The sequence below is a fragment of the Echeneis naucrates genome, chromosome 4 (assembly GCF_900963305.1).
Source record: "Echeneis naucrates chromosome 4, fEcheNa1.1, whole genome shotgun sequence".
In the NCBI taxonomy this organism is placed as follows: Eukaryota; Metazoa; Chordata; class Actinopteri; order Carangiformes; family Echeneidae; genus Echeneis; species Echeneis naucrates.
In genome coordinates this window covers 14,163,719-14,182,292 of record NC_042514.1, presented here as the reverse complement: position 1 = coordinate 14,182,292, position 18,574 = coordinate 14,163,719, and the positions used below count along the sequence as shown (strand labels likewise).

At 38.8% G+C, this 18,574-nt stretch overlaps 1 protein-coding gene across 2 annotated transcripts in view; it reads left to right on the top strand.

The window, feature by feature from the left end:
• The window catches only part of suco (SUN domain containing ossification factor), a 38,803-nt gene that overhangs the window by 339 nt on the left and 19,890 nt on the right, over positions 1 to 18,574 (top strand). For both annotated transcript variants that reach the window (XM_029499753.1, XM_029499752.1), the window contains exons 2-4: positions 14,220 to 14,334; positions 15,755 to 15,859; positions 17,619 to 17,953. In XM_029499753.1, the coding sequence (XP_029355613.1) occupies positions 14,220 to 14,334; positions 15,755 to 15,859; positions 17,619 to 17,953 (555 nt within the window). The remainder of the gene's footprint in view (positions 1 to 14,219; positions 14,335 to 15,754; positions 15,860 to 17,618; positions 17,954 to 18,574) is intronic.

The following is an 18,574-nucleotide window of genomic DNA, read 5'->3' as shown; positions in this document are numbered from 1 at the left end:
GACAAATGCGTTTCACGGTGATCACACTCTCCGCCACGTCGCTTTGTTTTGTGTCTTTTTTTTTTGGCGCATAATATCCGTCGGTCGTAAATGAGCCATCCCAGCTACATAGCTAACATTGTGACAGCGTGAGCTATGATGTGTAATTGACCTCTAACCCAGCAGATCACCCTGAGGATGCTAAACCGACCCGACTGGTTTAGAAAGTTTGTGTAAAAACATGACATTTTGGTGATTAGTAGCCTAACCCTGCTTTGCTGTTTATTAGCACCACATCTGGCTCGCCTGAACCAGTGACGTTGGGCTGTTGTTTGTCCATTATTTATCTGCTGGCTGGTCACATAACCACTGTGAGAAAGACTGAAAGTGACCACGACAAGCTGCTTTCTCCATAATACTGACACTGTCGCTATTACAGTTTTTCTTCAACGCTTCATCTAAACATTTAATGATTTTAATTTAACCGAAAACTTAGTGTGGCAGTATAGCAATCAGCTAAATTGTGTTGTCTGTTAAGGCAACAGATATAAAACATAGAATGGCTGTAATAGAAAAGAGAAAAATACTAATTTATCTTGCAATTGAGTAGAAATAGTAAAATTGTTGATGTAATTTAAGATGACATGCCTTTATTGTCATTATATGCAGATGATGTTGTGCAATTGCAACAGCAAAACATACAACATAAAAAAGAACACATTTACATAAGCAAGTACTCCCATTCATACGCACAAGACAATATATACATTATATACAGCATAGGCCAAAAGTTTGGACACACCTCATTCAAATGAATAGGAAAGTGTGTACAAACTTTTGGCCTGTACTGTGCACGCACTAGAAATAAAATACTGATAATCTTGCACAGGTAAATCAATACAACAAATAGTCATCAATGTCTAAAATTTAAATTGGTTAAGTTTATGTCAATTGCAGAATTAAGGTTAGACGTCAGAGTCTGGTTAAAGGTTAAAAAAAAAAAAAAAAAGTAAAATCTTTAATAATTAACTTTCACACATGTAGTGATGATTGAAATTCTTTGGGAAAGCACATGCATAAGTTTGACATCTGGTAGATTAACAAAACTCATGAATTTGTTAAATCTCAGCAGCACGGGGCAGGTAACAATACACAGCGTTTGTGCAATGGGATTAACAGGTCAGCTAGCATTCCTCATTCCTCATGAATCATTCAGATTGGTGACTCAGGAGCAATTAGCTATCCAGTTTGCCACCAACAGACTGTAAATGTTTACGTGTGTACTGGCTTGTTTCAATAATCATTGTATTATCAACTGAGTTCCACCAAGTAGAGGCAACAGATCATATCCAATTAATTTGTATCTGAAATGCTTAATAATTTGTTTGTCATCTCTGCTTCATAGTGTTGGAAACAGTTTTTGGGCTCATGATTTATTTACATCACAATAAGGATTAGCACTAATTGATATGATGATGAGCATGATTGTTATAATTGCTATAAGGAAATGGAAATGGAAAAGAAATAAGATGGTGACAAAAAAAGAAGGAAAAGAAAGCATAAAAATACAATACCTTGGCAGAACAGTAGACTGCTTGCTACTTCCTGAAAACAAGTGATTGAAATTATTAGAGTGGAATTATCAACTTGTAGAAAAACTGAGAAATTCTAGAGTGAGACAGCCCTTAATCCCCAGTAACAACTGGATTTTATCACAGCCTTGGACTTCAGGTGTCTGCTTTGTTAAATGTTGAAGCTCTTTTTCACTTTCTGCAAACTATTAACTACACAACTACGTCCATACACTTCATTACAAACCCAGAACCATTTCATGCAAGCACACCATTTCCTCCTGGGCTCTCCCTCCTCTGTGCCAACTCTCACACATCTCAGTGGCAACAGAGGAACAGGGAATGCAGTTTTTGCAGTAATCATAAGGTTTCTGAGGCAGCAGTGGTTTCAGGCATGGAGAGTTGCTCTGCATTCAGAGACTTGCAGCAAGAGACTGTTCCATGTATTTCAACTCTTGGTTTTAATAACTGTTCTGTGGCGTTTGAAATGACTGGCATCTGTATGTGAAGTCATGTCCTCCTTGCATTACTGTGAGACTGCAGCATCAGCTCAGCTGAACGTCTTAATGCAGCAGTGATGAGCAGCACAGCAGAATGTTCTCTCTGTGTTGTGCAGCCCCTTCAGTCGCGCAGTCAGCAACAGGGATCTTACTGTGTTATGCCTGTGCTGTGCTAACTCAGGCTGTTGACATCAGCATCACTGGGGAAAGTGTGTGTGTGTGTGTGTGTTTATACTTGAGAGGGTTTGTGTGAGGGTGCATATTTGCAGCCAGGTTGATTGTCAGTAATCATGGCTCACTGAATTCCCAAGACTTTAATGAGAACTCACTTGACATCTTTCTGTTAATTATATACTCTGTAAAACTACTTGAGAGGCAAAATAAAACTTGGATTATGATTCTGATCAGTACATTCGTAAACGGGAAGTCTCAAGAGACATAGCTGTGTGTCATTCTTTCATTCTGTCCCTCAGTCAGATGCTTATTAGTTTAACAACCAACTTAAGATTATTATATAATTTTACTACTCCTCACGGGATAACAGCCAAATGATCATTTCGAGGGCGGGGGGGCTCAGTCTTGATGTAATTAAATGACTTAATATTTGGCTCCAGGATGTTGAGTGTTTACTTGGATGATGCATTGGATACACACGCTTTGAATAAAATTATTTGTTGATTGTTACCTCCTCCTGGTATTCTGTGTACATTTTGGAAGACAATGTGAGCACTGTACACAGCAGCAGGTCCAAGTATAGCTTGAGGACGTTCTTGTTAAAAGAACTATGTGCTGCACATTGTAAAAGGTCCTGTTTTTGGGAGCAGTTGTTACATAAGTAGATCCTCTTGTCACTGATGGTACTGCTTGTGTTTTCAAACTGTATAGTCACCAGTACCTGTACTGGGGACTGAGACATAAATGACAGAGAAACAGAGAAATCCTTCTGTGTTGTTGGCTGTTTCAGCCATGGAAGGGAAGTGAATTGGAACACGAAGGTGAAATGGAAAGTACCAAAGTTTGGAAAACAAAAAAGGCTGTTCAGCCTTTTGCTAAAGTTCACCCAGCTGTTTATTTCTACCGGCTGCCTTTTTGTAACTTTACTGTTTGAATTTTAAGTTTGAATGTTGCCATTGATTGAAGGATAAAGGAATAATTTAAATGTACAGATTTAGTTATCTGGCATTTATATTGTTTACCCAAGTTAAGCTGTTACAACAGCATATTGTTCCCTTATTTCTGAACTGTATTGTCCACATCACAACCCTTTTTGATTTGCTTATTGCAATGTCTGACATTGTGATTTCAATTAAAATTCAATGATTCATTCAGCCCTAATCTAAACTATTTCTTCTCAAACAGAAGGCTCATTGTGTTGATTAACATTCAAGGAGTGGACTCATAGATTATTTTGAAAAGCCAAACACACAAAAAACACAAGGTTATCTGTCTGGCTGGATACTAGGAGACAAATATACGAAAAGTGTGGCAACATTTTTAGGATTTTTAAACCAATATCTTGTACAGCTTTATATGGAAAAATATGTTGCCTATTAGTCCACCGACACAACAAACGTAACCTAAAACATAAACCTATTAAAGTGACATTGTCTATCGACAATATAAATGAACAACACTAACAATGTTGTTTTATCATTTTGTTCATGGCTGCTAACCACAGCTAAAGGCTCATAATAACACAGCTTATATTGATGTGGGCCACTGGCTATGCTATCATCAGTAATAAGTTGAATACATAAATGATTTTGGAGCAATTTCCGAATCTGTTATTCTTCACGGAAGCTAAAATGTCAGTCCTTAAGATGCTTCACCAATTCTACTTGACTTTGTCTGCACCCCTTGTCAGTGCTGTTTGCATACATGCTTATCAGATAATTAGGGGGAGAAGCTTTTAGTATCGATACTTTTGCAAATTAGTATCGTATCTGGATACAGCGTTTTAGTATCATTACTGATTTGAGCATTGATGCTTTTGACACCCTACATCTTAAACCTCAGATCACACTTTAGAAACCTTTTTTCAGTCTCAACAAGACTGGAAGTCCATACCACACTACTGCCCGCTGGCCCCGAAAACAGCTCTTTTGCCCGCTTTCTCTTAAATGTATAAATAGTTGTCGATGTTTCCTGCTGGCATTTTTTTACAACACAGGTAGAAGTAGAAGGTGTGAAGGACACCCAGAGAACAAGCACAAGAAGTAAATCAATTATTAGGTGAAATTAGTTAACCAGGCTTGAGGGCAAGGGCTCAGTCGAGAGCTGGATGAACAAAATAATCTCAAATGCAGATTTGGACACACTTTAGTCTGATATAAGTGTTTAGGGTTTATTCTGAGCAAGCAGCAAACACACCTTGAGAAACAAACATCAGTGACATTTTGTCTGCTCCTCAGGGGACCTTTTGGAATTTTTTTTCTTTATAAATACAAACCAAAGTGGGTACTTAACTACTCCCTTTGTTCACTCTGGTGTAGAAGACACATTTATAGCTCATTGACACAGATCTTTGAATGTCGCATCAATCATCAGCATAGTTTTATATTTTCAATTTTGTGCCATGGTTTTTTGCTTAAAAAAATTGTCTAAAAACTTGCTTGTTGCCTGGAATGAGCCTTGTGTTTTATTGAGTTTTGCAAAGAAACTTTCTCATAATGGTCTTAGTTTTCTGGCAACAGTGAGGGCTGAATACAGGCCTGTAGTCTGAGGCTCTGTGAGTGGTTAGGAAGAAACTAGCAGTGTTTATGGTGGAGGTGAATAGGAGTCTGAAGTTGGAGACTTGCGTCAGAAGTAGAAACCAATGTGCTACTGAACATATTTGCAAAGCAAAGGGAAGAGCTGACTGATGTTAATGTCAACTCTGCATTCATTTCTTTGAGGCTCTTTAATTCTATGTTTAGAGTTGAAAACAATTTGACACACAAAAACCTTTTTTGTCCTCAGTTGTTTAATACCTTTCAGTATATGTAACAGCTGGATGTTGTGATGATTTGTAAGCACTACGCTATCACAACTTTATTTTAGTTCACAACACCAGAACCTGGAGGTATGTTTTGCGTTTTCCTTTCCTGCCTCAGAAAAGGACTATTTCTCTCCTTGTGAAAATGCTCTAGGCTCTTTTCCTCCCATCCCCCCTCTCTTGCTGGCTGCTCTTTACTGTTTACCTTCAGCAGCTACTGAGTAACTCTCAAGCTTATGCTGCTGTGTGTGTGTGTATACATACATGTTTTTGTTTGTTTTTTTTTTTTTTTTTCGCTTTATAGATTTGGTATACAATAAGTGTCAAACTGTATGTGTGTAAATATGCCTTTTTAACAACCCGAGTTAGGGCAGTGTAGAAGCCCTCACTCAGAGTTGCTAAAGAACATTGTGTACTAAAGTTGATTAAGGTACATTTTACTGAAGGTTGCATGAAAAACTACCATAACAGCAAATATGTGGTTCTCAACCTGCTAAATGTTGTCCTGTGTCAAACTGGACTGGCCAAAATTATTATATAAATATGTCCTTATCGATGCAGATTTGGTTTATGTGAGTATAATGTATTTAAAGTGAAACTGTCAAAGTATTCTTCTGAGTTTCTTGTGTCATATTTGCTTGTGTTCTGGCTCGCTGTGAGGCCACACTTTTTATTGGAGCATGTACGCATGTTTCACCACACGGCAGCATGATAGTACACTGTGTACTAAAGTGAATGCTTGGTGAGTTTTTGTTCCCCCGCTGTGCCTGCTGATGCATACATACTGACCAAGAATGCACATGCTTTGTATCCTCACCCACCCATGCCAGCCCACGCTGGAGAAATGGCTTTTCCTATCAAAATACATTATATCACTTGACTGCATCAGTCAGTCGCATTGTCCTGAAGCCAGTGTTCCTGCTGTCACATTCCCAAAGCCTCTTTGAGCCCTGTCTGTCTGGAACTAGTGCAACATGTCACACCATTACCACTACACTGTGTGTGTGATTCTTACTGTTGTAAATGTAGCATTATCCAGGCTTTAAACAACACGATATAATACATGATATGATTCTGAATAGACCAAACGCAGAAATGAAGTTCCTCACCTGGTTTTCTATTATATTACATTAAACATTAATTGTTATACTGTTATATGTTTATGATTCCAATATTTGTTTCTTCTTTCTTCTTTCTTTCTAATTAAGTCCTTTGTATCCATACTGTGAATTCATTCATAGAAGCATTGCATTGCTTTGTTGTTCACTCAGCTGTGGCTATGTACTCATCACAGCAGTTTAATTGTAATGGATGCTCCTTGTATTTTGTTTAATCTTAATTACATTACCTGTAATGAAATTATATTGCCTATTTTTCACCGCTTTTCAACTCTTACTTTAATACACCAAATAATTAGTGAGGTAAATAATCATTAATGAAGATAACTTTCAGTTATCAAGCATTAGCAGAACTGACGATTCATGGTCTTTGCACTCAGCTTTTGTTTCCACTCGAACATTTAAGTAAATGACTTGGTGCTGTGGCTTTGTTAATGGAGTTTAGATGGTTTTTAATTGGCTGCCTGAATTGCTGATTTTCAATTTTTAGTGGACTGTTTATAGACATGCAACTCTCTATAAACAGGATCTCGATATATCTCACTCTAGTCTAGTTGTCAGGTTGCGTAAACAACATCTTACAGGAGTGGCCTTTCTTTTTCCTGGTGACTTGGCCTCTTTGAGGCCACAGGCTAATTTCCAACTCGAGGTGCATTTGTTCACTCATATGACATCCTAAAGAAAGGCTGCTGTGCACATTTTCTAAATATTTGTAAATCAAAGAGACAGTGTAGTCAGGAGGGTTTCTCGTTGATAAGGAAGACAACCTTTCCAAATCATAGTGCAACTTATATGGCATTTCATTGTATAACATTAATTTAAAGTTTGATTTGTTTTGGTTTTGTTGTTGTTGTTGTTGTTGTTGTTGTGTTTTTTTTTTTTTTTTTTTTGGCTGATGAGATTGTGGCCATCTAGTTTGAGGAGGAAAATGATAAAATTATATCACTCTATTAGGAACTACTGTGCCTGGTTCAGTACATTTTAATGGCATGTAATTTCATAAGACTGAGCAGAAAACTACCAATCATGTTCTGAATTTGTTCTTGAGTGTTTACACACTCATGTCACACTTATCTGTTAGTTCATTCATTCATTCATCTTCAACTGCTTTATCTGTTTCTGGGTCGCGGGGGTCTCACGCTGGGCAAGGTCACCCTGGACCGGTCAGCAGTTTTTCACAGGGCGAACACACAGACAGACAGACAAACAAACAACCACTCCTATGGACAATGAAGAGTCACTATTTAACCTAAATGGGTGGTGGGAGGAAAACCACACAGACACAGGAGAACATGAAACTCCGCACAGAAAGGCCCCAGGCCCAGGAACCGAACCCGCGATCTTCTCATTGTGGGACAGCAGCTCTAACCATTTTGCCGCTGTGCTGCCCCTATTAGTTCAATCCATGGTATTTTATACAAGCTAATGATTATCCAATTTGATCTGATTACTCATTTCGTGAAGATTCCACTCTTACAGCTCCTGTAATACAGCCCCAGAAAAGCAGACCTAGTCCCTGCACCAATTAGAATAGATTTCCTACCCTGAAATGATTGAAGTATAGATGAAGTGTCAGGGACAAGCAAGGTTCAACATTTCTGCAAAGATGGCAGTACATGGCGTTTGTCTGTACTGCAAGCCAGCACACTGAAACCACTTAAGGAAATAAGCCTCCTACTCCAAATTTGTTTTTCTCTGTGTAGAGGAAGAGTAACTAAGCAAATTTGAAGCTGGAAGAGTTAATATGTGGACATCCATTTTCTGCTATCCCTTGGTTTGTCCTTGGACACGGCACCCGTCTTGTCGTCTGACTGCTGACTGGGTTCTGACTAGTCATGCTTGTCAGTGTTAAAAAAAAAATGAATAAATGACAAGTGTTGTTGACTTGTTGTTGTTGTTAGCAGTTTTTTGTGGAGTTAGATTCTGATCAGTTACAAAACTTGATGTTCCTTCTTTTCCACAACTAATCACCTGCCTCCTGTTAATCCCAGCACCACATGTCCAGTACATTTACATTCTTATCAGATGTATTTAGAGTGATTATTTTTGATGCAGAAATAAAACATTCATCTGGACTGAGATCCATTAGTGGATGTACTAGTGTGGATGTATTCTAACATGTGGGACTGTTGGCATTCTGAATAAATAACAAGGAATAATCTATGCAAAGAAAAAGAGGATAATGGGCTGATTTAATAAAATAGAAAGAAAAAGCTCAATATTGTGGTTTAAAAATAAAATAAATTAATAACATCACACTGAATTGATTTGCTGTTAGAAAAACCATGAATTAGATTTGCAGATGTCAGCACAACATCTGACATTGACAGTTCATTCCCAAAGGCCTGTTTTGAATTTGACAGATTGGAACCATTTCAATTCAAGACAGAAGTGGAGCGATTGCTGCTCCAAAGACAATCTTGTCATGCTATCACAGGTGGAAGAATTTTGGACAGATAGGACAGAGCCACAGTTTGTGTGTGTGAGAATTTAAGATTAGAACAATCCCTGCCAGTCGAAAACAAGGACCTCTGCTGCCTGTCTTGAGGGGAAATGTAATCATGCTGAGGTGGTTACAAGTAGGATTTAGTTCAGGTGCCTGTTTGTGTGTGTGTGATAGAGAGAAAGCAAGCTATTAACCAGTTCAGCAACATCATCTTAGCTTCCCTCAGGGTGTACCAGTGGAAACGATTCCAGAGGATCAACGGACTTGACACCAAACTGCTGCTCAACATTATTCAATTTGCTTTGATGTGGATGAAAATTAGAACGCAGTCTTGCTAGGTTCATAACAGACTTGGCCTTTGTGTCCCACCTCTTCCCTTTTAGCACTGACAACATGTTTTTTTCTGCCTGGCAGATGTGTTGACCTACTTTTACCAGTGAGCCCTGGTACATCTCTGTGCCCCACATTACACTTCTGTGTGTGTCCATCTGTTTTTTGGACGTAAAGTAGAAGGGCATTATTTAAATGTATGTATGCTGATTTATATGATGGTCCCAGCTGGATCTATCAGGCCAATTATTGGGTGTGGATGCATGTATGTTTATTCTATTCAAGCTGTGCTTTTTGGTTAGTGATTAGGCTTTGGTGGGTTGGCAGTCCAATTTATCATGGTCTACATATGCCTTTGTCATATTATTAAACCAGCTCCCAGCAGGTCAAGTATATGACATTGACAAACATCAGAAGGCTCCTCTTTCTGAGGATGGAGCAGAAAGACCCACTATTCATTTTCCCATTTCACTGAAAATCTTAATGAACAGAAAAAAAAATTAGTTTTTGCCATAAATGCCTCAATACCATGAAGAATCAAAAAACGCCTTGTTTGGTACCAGTTGTTACTAAATTGTTACTGGAAGTGGACCAATAGGCATGTAGCATGTTTGATGTGGAAATAACTACATTTTCTGGCCATTGGCATCCAGGAAAAATGTGTGAGGCTACAAATTGTGTTATGCCTACAGATGGGGCTGATAGTGTATAAAATGGTGAAAAGATCTGAGGGGTGGTCACATTTCATCAAGCTCGATGCTAACCTAATGCAGTATTTCCAACAAGCTCATTAGCACCATGATCTAATCAAGAACTTTCAATCCACAGAATAAATAAAAAGCAGAAGATTGCTCTGTTTTCTTTTCTGATCTCTATGTACAAGCATTACACAGCATTACTTGAAAAAGAGAAAAGAGACCTGTTTGATTGATTGATTGATTGATTTATTTTGAAGTACTGCTAAGTGATGTAAAATTTTACGTATGCAGCAGTGAGCTGTACATGCTGACTTTCACCTGATCACTTTGCAGGGAAAATTGGTTGTACTGCGTTGTACAACTTTACCTTTTGTTCCTTTGTGCTCCTTTACTTTGTTGGTGCTGTGGTGCTTTTTTTCCCCCTTTGTTTGTTTTATTGCCATAATGGGTAATGTCATCTTTTTAACACAGATTTCATAGAATTGGTATGGAATTATATCAAATTCTAGGATCAGTGTATCTACAAAAAAAAAATTTGCTGGATACCTTACACTACTTTTATTTTTATATAGTTACTGTATATCATTTGCTGTTGGTTAGTTAAAGACAGTGTCTGTTTGTGTTTGTGAGAGAGAGAGCTAGAGAGACAGAATAAATACACTTAACAATGAAGAGCAACAAGCTGCTCTGAGATGTAGGCCAGGTCAGGTAAAGATCGTCTAATCTGTCCTGGCTCCGGTTGTATACATTGTGTGTTGCATTGCAACATCATGCTGTGACCAAGATGACTGGGAATGACAGGGTAGACTGAAAAAGACAATCTATTGTGAATAGTACAAAATGCAAGAGGAGAACATAAAATAAGTCAAATGTGAAGGAGAGACTGAGAGCTGGACCTAAAGCTTTATGTAGTAACACACATATACAGTGTAAATATAGCCTACTTTTAAGCTCACACGTTTGCGTGTGCAGCTTTTAGTGACAAGGAAAACATCCTGCCTTACAAAGATCTGAATGCTGAACACAGTTTGTGTGTGGTAAAACTGAAGACATTATTTGATGAGTTGCTAGCAGATAAAATTAGGATCTGCCTGTTGTGTCTGCAGTTATGTGCTAACCCAGTTGGTTGGTTCAGTGAAGTACAGTTGATTTGGTAGCTATCTGTCCTGGGTCTGAATGGGGCTAAAGCCAACAGGAAGTATCAGGGGATTTGACTGCTCGGAACCAGCTCAGACAGCGTGTTTGTGTGCGTCTGTTTTGAAACTGATGATATCTACCTCAGCTGTGACAGGAATATTATATTGATGCCTGTTTGTAGTCATCATGCTGCTAAAGTGGGACAGGAAACGTGGATGGAGAAAGAATGAGGAACAGCGTATTTGCAAGCTGCTGACTCATTAGTCTTGCCTCGGGGTCTTTCATCAACCTCCACTGCTATCTATCGTACATGGCACACTTAAACATCTATTCTGTCTCATCGTCTCTGTGCGTCTCTCAATTGGTGGGTTTCTTCCGCCCACTGTTGCATAACCATTTAAATGGAAAAGTGGGTCACCGTACGCCCCCAACAGAGATCCTCTCAGAGCAGCCACTTTTCCATCTTTTTTCTTTCTCTTTTTTTCATCCGCTTTCCTTTTTAGCAGGAATGTAAACATTCAGGTCTTCTCCATACATGACGCAGAGCGGGGGTGGTAGGCTTGCCGTTGTTTAGCTCAGTAAGCTAAAAAAAAAACACATATCTCTGTATTTGAATATTTCAAATTTGAATAGAGGTCTATGACTTGGCAGTTTCCATGTCAACATTTGCCCAGTGAGTTAGATTGCAGAACTTGGTCAAATTTGCATTGACCATCACGGAAGTTTACACAGGAATGTTTACTCTTGCCTACTCACCTAAACCTGTGCTGGGATGTATGGTCTATTTTTCACCTAAGTGTATTTGCACTGGTGTTGTCTTATCAGAGTGTATTGAAAAAGAAGTTAAAACATTGACAGAATAGATTCGACAATTATCGAAATCCCCCATATTTTCCGAGAAGAAAACTATTTCAACATTTTTTTAAATACTCTCTCGAACCAACAACAGCTAAGTAGCTAAGTGTTCTTAGTTTTAAGTAAAAGTATGAATATATAGCAGAATGCAGGTTATCAGCACCCAAATCCTTTAAGGTTGGATCCAGTTGAGTGGTGATAGTTTAGGTGTGACATCACATAAAAGTGTCCTGACGACTTGGTTTTTCAATGCAACTAGACAGTGGAACATCCAAGGTTTGATTCCAAAAATGTGCAAGGCCTTGGGTACCTTGATACAAGATAAGCATATCACCACTTTGCAAAGCATGTGAGAGACTTAGGAAAAACTTGAGCAATTCTGTGGCTTTGTGGCATCCTGCACAATGCTCGCCGCCTTTCAGTGGTTACCTGTGGATTTTACATTCAGAAAAAAAAAAATTTTGTTTTTTAAAACAATATCTCATATCCACTAAAAAGAGCAATGACTCTTCATTTGGATTTGTCATAAATAAAAAAACAAATGTTAAACATTTATAGCAATCTTTTGCCATTTATCTTTCTGTTCCAACAATATACAGAGAGGTCAGTGATAAATAAACACAGCTACCCTGTGATTAATTAGATCAAAAAATCAAAATGATTGCGGTCAGAGGTAAATATTGAGCAGCAAACACTTACCACGTCAGAGTTGAGTCATTAGTGCTGAGTACTGCCTTTGTGCCAGTGGTGACGTAGCCTATTGTGTTTCTAACACTAACCCTAACCAAACCTGTGCACCACCCTCACCCAACTCACACAGCCCTGAGGGATAGGCAGTACACATGATGGACCTTTTTGGGTCTTTGTGTGTGTTGCCTTCCTGTTTGACACAATTTTGCTGTCAAGAGGCAACATTATTTGACTTGACCAAACATTTAATTTGTTACACTACACTTTTTCACTTTTGCGTGCTCTGTTAACTAAGTATCAGTTTGAGTTACAATATATAAATCAATAAAAAAATAATATGATCTAATCATCTTTTTTCTGCAGTGTTTCTGTCTTGGCCTTGTGTTCTGCTGGCATTAAATTTTTAAAGTGCACTGTTATGTAACTGCTCAGTGAAATGTGTGGAGGCCTCTTCTCTGTGCATACATATGTGTATAGGAGTGGATAGAGACATGGAGGAACATTTTAAATATAACACAGTCATTTCAAGCCTTGCATCTAAGTATAGCCAGGAATTTATACTAGTTCATGGTTCATATGTATTGCTGGGTGTCTGTGCAGTCCTGCAAGCTTCATTTTCCCTCACTGACTTAACAGCGAGGGAAGTGTTCTTTATGAGGTGTTAACATATTAAGGAGCATCCCTATATATCATCATCCGATCTGAAATGACACCAGGAAATGTCATGATGTAGTGTCAGAGGCACCCAGAATTGAGGAGAAAAGGCTTTGTCTTAGATAAGACATTTGCACTTGTGTTAAAGACTCAGAGGGGGAGGTCTGACCAAGTCCCATGAATGCTACAACTCAGGAGCTCATATACGTCATGTATTGATTATGGCAAAGTAACATATTAGGTCCAGTTGATTAATTTCATATATCTATTGGTGAAATATTAACATGACTGTGACATCATAGAGTTCTGCAAAAAAGCTGTATAAAAGCTGACAGTATTTATTGCAGCTTAGAGTTTTGGCTGATGGAGCCAACGTGGTAGTAATTTTAGTATGCCCATAAATTTAATTGCATATAAAAACAACTGAAAATATAATCTTACTTAACCAGGTGTTCTTGTCATCTTTAACTTTATCGTTCAACCCCCTCCAATGTTAATGAGTTCAGATGGAGAAAGTCTATGAGTGACAGGACACACTCTTGCACAGATGGCTGGCTCTGTGTGCTTGCAAATATGTCCGGTCGCTGCTCGTCTGGCTCATTTTGACAGACAGGCTGTCAGGGTGTTAACATGGCTGCCCACGTGTCCCACTCTGTCCTGACATTGATATTCAACCACTCGGGGGGAACCGCTCCAGGTCCATAATCACGTAGTGTCTCTTTCCAAGCTATTTCTGTCTCTTTTGATGTTAGACTGATGCATGTTTTTATCTCTATCTGTATTTGATGCATTTCTCTAATGCAGTCTGCAGACTGACGTGATACAGCCTAGATGTGGCATCATGGTAGCAGGAACATGTTCAGACAGACCTTGTTTTAGTTAAACTTTGCTCTACACTTCTTTGTTCTGTGGGAAAAAGACTGAGAAGCAGCTGTTTCTTAGCTGTGTCCCTATCTTTATCTGTATAATGTTTGCCTTTATGTGACCTCACAGGTTCTACCTATTCAGTCTGTACTTATTTATTCACTAAACATGCGAAGCGAGACACTGGGTATGCAAAATAGGGAAACTAAGATGAAACTGAAATTAGGTTCTGTAGGTTGATCATGTGAATTTGAGAGAGCTGAATGAGTTGTAGCCAACCCCAGAGCTGTGGGGTCAACTTATAAGCGTTGACTTATAAGGTGTCGCTGGCCCACCAATGTTAGTTACACATCCACCTTGTGTTTTAATTACATATATAAACTTTCTTCTCTCTGTGTTTCAGGTACCCCAGTCAAAATGTGTTTTGTTCAGAGCAGAGCTCTTCTGGCTCAGGTCAGTCTGCTGGGGACCAAAACCCTGCTGGCGACAAGCAGGAGCAGGACTCCACGCAACATAAGGTTTGTGGACAACTGCAACATGCTATGGTTTGAGAATATATTACAGCACTTTTAAACATAGCTGTCTGAATTTTTTAATTCCTTCTATTTCACCAAGACACTATTCTTCCTGAACAGCATATGCATCATTTTGTTTGTTTAACAGTGCTGGCTCATCTTTGTGGCTCGCATTGCAATAGAGAGCAGTATTGTTCTCACCACTCACAGTGAAATGTTAGCAGAACACCAAGAGGGTACTGGCAGGTAGCAGGCCAGTAACATGGCCCTTGAACCTCTGGTGAAATGTAGGAGGCATGGCGGTATCATGAGGGTGTTTGGCTATTTGGTGGGAAGATGAGAGTCTACATAAGTTGGTGTATCTCAGGAATAACTGAATAAGCTCCACCTTATCTGTCTTACTTTACAATGTTGTTAGAAATTGCTGACATATGGTTGGAACTATATGAAAACAGTGTTAGGATTCTGGGTGATATAGGTCAAGAGCAGCCATGTGGGGTTAAAGCTCAGAACCTCTGAACAATCCTTCTTGCTATTTCTTCAGCCTTTATGGCCCACTAATAGGGGAAACAATCCATTTTAAGTCTCGCACTGTGTGGATACCATTACATTTATCCAAAGTAGACAGCAAAGTTGCTTAACAAGACAGGTCTGACTGTTGTTGCCTCAGCACTGTTGACTCTCATAATTGGGCCCTCAAACTTGTGTGGAGTTGTGTTTTTCTGTGCCATACTAGCATCAGAATGAATGACAATTTGTAGAAGAGAGCGTTTTTGTGATATGTGTTTGGCGTGGGACATATATGGATTTTGATGGTACAATTATAGTTAGAGAAACAATTGTGGTTTTACAATCATCAGGATTATTATGGATTTTTATGGTACAATTATCAACTGCCATTCATGCCTGATGTTGTTTTTATTCATTTTTAATAATCAATATAAAGTGCACACACACATGCAATAGTAAACCACGCAGTGTTAGTGTAATGTAGTTAACCAATTACTGTTTACCTAATTGTGAGTGTATCTCAAATAGTAAAACTGGCTAACAGTACCATCTCTAGTGTGTCAGCAAAGAAGAAGGGGAATCATTGTTTTTCGTCCACCAACAGCCGTGCCAGTGCAGTTCAGCAGGGCTGGCAGTCTTTCATTTGCTTTATAACACAGCCTTTGTCTCAGCGCAAAACTTAAGATACAAAGACTTTCTGCCGTGGTCTGACATTTTCACAGAGACGCATCCTTTTGTTAAAACACCGCAATCCATAGATAAGTCTTCGTAGCTCTTTGAAATATGTTGCAACCGTGCTTCATTGTTAGCCAGGGGTCTGTCATTGTTTTCCTATTCAAGATAAATTCAATTCAATGTTTTACTCAAGACTGAATGTGTGATATGTCATTTTTAATCTGTTTCTTTCCCATAGGTGGTGGAAGAATTGGCGACACACACATCATACGATATGGGACTAGAGAAAGAGAGAGCGGCACTAGAGAATCTGGCAACACACAGCAACACACACCAAGAACAGGTAACACCATATGAATGTCCGTTATTTTAACTAGGGTACTGATAGTGAGGATGTTTAAATTATAACAAAGACTGCTACAGTGGGTGAAACAAGCAACCAGTGTCTTAATCAAGTAACTGAATGTTCCTTACTTACTGATCATATTTCCACCATTGGTCAGTGGAATGCCAATGACTAATTGGCTCTCCTTAAACGCAACAGGGCCTTATAATTTGAGGTTTGGTTTGTATTAATACAGTAACTTTAACATGACAGAGGGAGCAACTGAGAGAAGATATCATAGTAGAATACCAATATAACCAAGTATACCAGACAAACCAAGTAAGAAATAAGGACCTGCCTCATATTAAGATCTGTTACATTTGACTTTTTAGGGAATAAAGGGCCTGAAAATCCAGCTCCTGTATTTCTTGTGGATCTCAGGTATCAGCTGTACGCTGTCTGATAGACAAAATAACTTTCTGTCATCGATCATTTTACCATTGGGGAGTAATGGCACATGTATTCATCCTGAACCGTTCGGTACAGCACATTGGGTACAAATGTATACGTGTACGTGTGTGCCGAACATACTGAAAATATTACCACGCTAAACTACTTGCAACTCCTTGTTTCCTCCAGGTGACGGAAACACTTAATTACTCCAAATAATGACCCAGTCAAACATTAGTGTTTTTATTTTCCTGCCTAAACACGGGTATGGTTTTATATACATGGATTAAATAACAGCACAGTCTTTGTCTTAACTTCATATCTTTGTAAACATTTAGATTATGACAACAGCTTTACTGTGAATTTACCTGCATCAGCATACTGTCCATGTGAGCACTGAGGGGAGGAGAGTAACAGATAAAAAGCTGAAACTGACAGACAACAGTGTGGATACAGCAGTTGTTTGTGGATGTTCTGCGACAGTTTTCAACAACTTATTTAATTATCTTATATTTTCAAATGCATACCTTGCACAGTTTGTTTTCACTCTATTTGTATTCACACTGTGTCTTTAAAGTCAGAAAACCTATTGCTGTAACATACAAAAACATGTTTGGGATCAATAAAGTTAATCAATTAACCTACCTATTAGAGGTGAAACAAATAACCAATTTTAACTGGAATATAAGTTTTGTTTTTAAAAACGCAAGTTCATAGGTACACGGGCTCCTGGATCGGTCTGTATGTAGCATGAATCGGCTTACATATGTTCATTTTAGCCTGTTCTATTAATGAATATGGTTGTTCTTTTTATCAGGTATGGGTATATTCATAGCAAAGCAAACAAAAATGGAGAAGATGGGAAAAGTTTTTCTTATTTTTAGGTCATGTGCCTCAGGTTCTTGCTGTGGAATACTTTTGATATTTTTTAATGACAGCTGTTGTGCTTTCGGTGAAACAAAATGACACTCAAACAATAGCATTTCTATTGACCACATCTGTGCCACACACTTTTATATCATGATAAACAAGACTAGATCAAATGTGAATATAGCAGAGTCAAATTGTTTCAGCATTTATGAGTTTGTGTCTATTTTTTCTATTTTCCTATTTATTGTGCTCAAAGTGATTGTTGTCATTATCACTAGCTACAGTTCCATCGGTGGGTTTTTTTTTTTTTTAAAACATCCCAGTGCAATAGCATGTGGTCTGTCTCTTGGCAGGAAAAAAATACAACTGTAAAAGGTGCAGTGATGGCTTGGGTTCACTTTTCTCTGCTGTTGCTGTTGGATAATTTTTGTATATGCTAATTCTTTCTTTTTTCCAGACTATGAATCCTCAGGAAGTTGAAGTGGAGGAGTCAAAGCCAGACCCCGTGTCTGATACTGTACCTAATGCTCCTGAGCCACAACCCCAAATAGAACCCCATACTGATGTGGACCTACAGTCCGACACCCAGGACCATGACCAGGATTTTCCTGCGCCTTTCACTCCAGAACCAGTTCCAGCACAGGACCATGTGTCCACAGATGCCACAGCCCAAGCAGAAATCTACAGCGACGTCACCGCACGACATCCCAATCTGCACTCAAACCCATCGACATCCCCAGATGATGCTGAAAACACACCTACCTCACAGAGTGCCAGCCCTGCCCTCACAGGGTAAGATTAGATTCAGTTCCTCAATACAGGGTCCTAGTCTCTGACATTAGAAGTTGGCTGTAACCACAAATTATAATTCAAGACAATATCCGTTCCTTTTATAATGGTTAAAGCCAATTTCAACCCAATACCAGTATTATGTGCCAATCATTGTTTTGTTAAACATTGCGCATTTTCTTCATTATTTTTGTTGGTTCATTTTTGTTTTCTTGCTATAAGACTGGTGGCAAATTGAGCGAAAAACACAAAGGGGAGTTGGCCTGACATCCTGGATATCTCAGAGTCACTTTTCATGGAACTGGTGGCCACACATTGTGACCATATATCGAACTGCTCACGAATGTGAATGATTTTTTTTTTTTTTTTCCCCCCCAATGGACATTGGAAGAGAAGTTGTGGAAAGTCATCTGTATGGACATAGATCTCTGACCAGTTTAGAGTAGAAAATATCCATCCCTTGGGAACTCCTAAGTCCAATTCCTTTCTGGATGTGACTGTCAACACTGGCCATTTAAAGATGCGCACATCGACATCCCCACAAGCAAATATTCTCATCATTCCTTTTGTCCATACCATTTATTCTCTTTCTCCTCCTCTGTATATCCCCTTCCTCTTATCCCC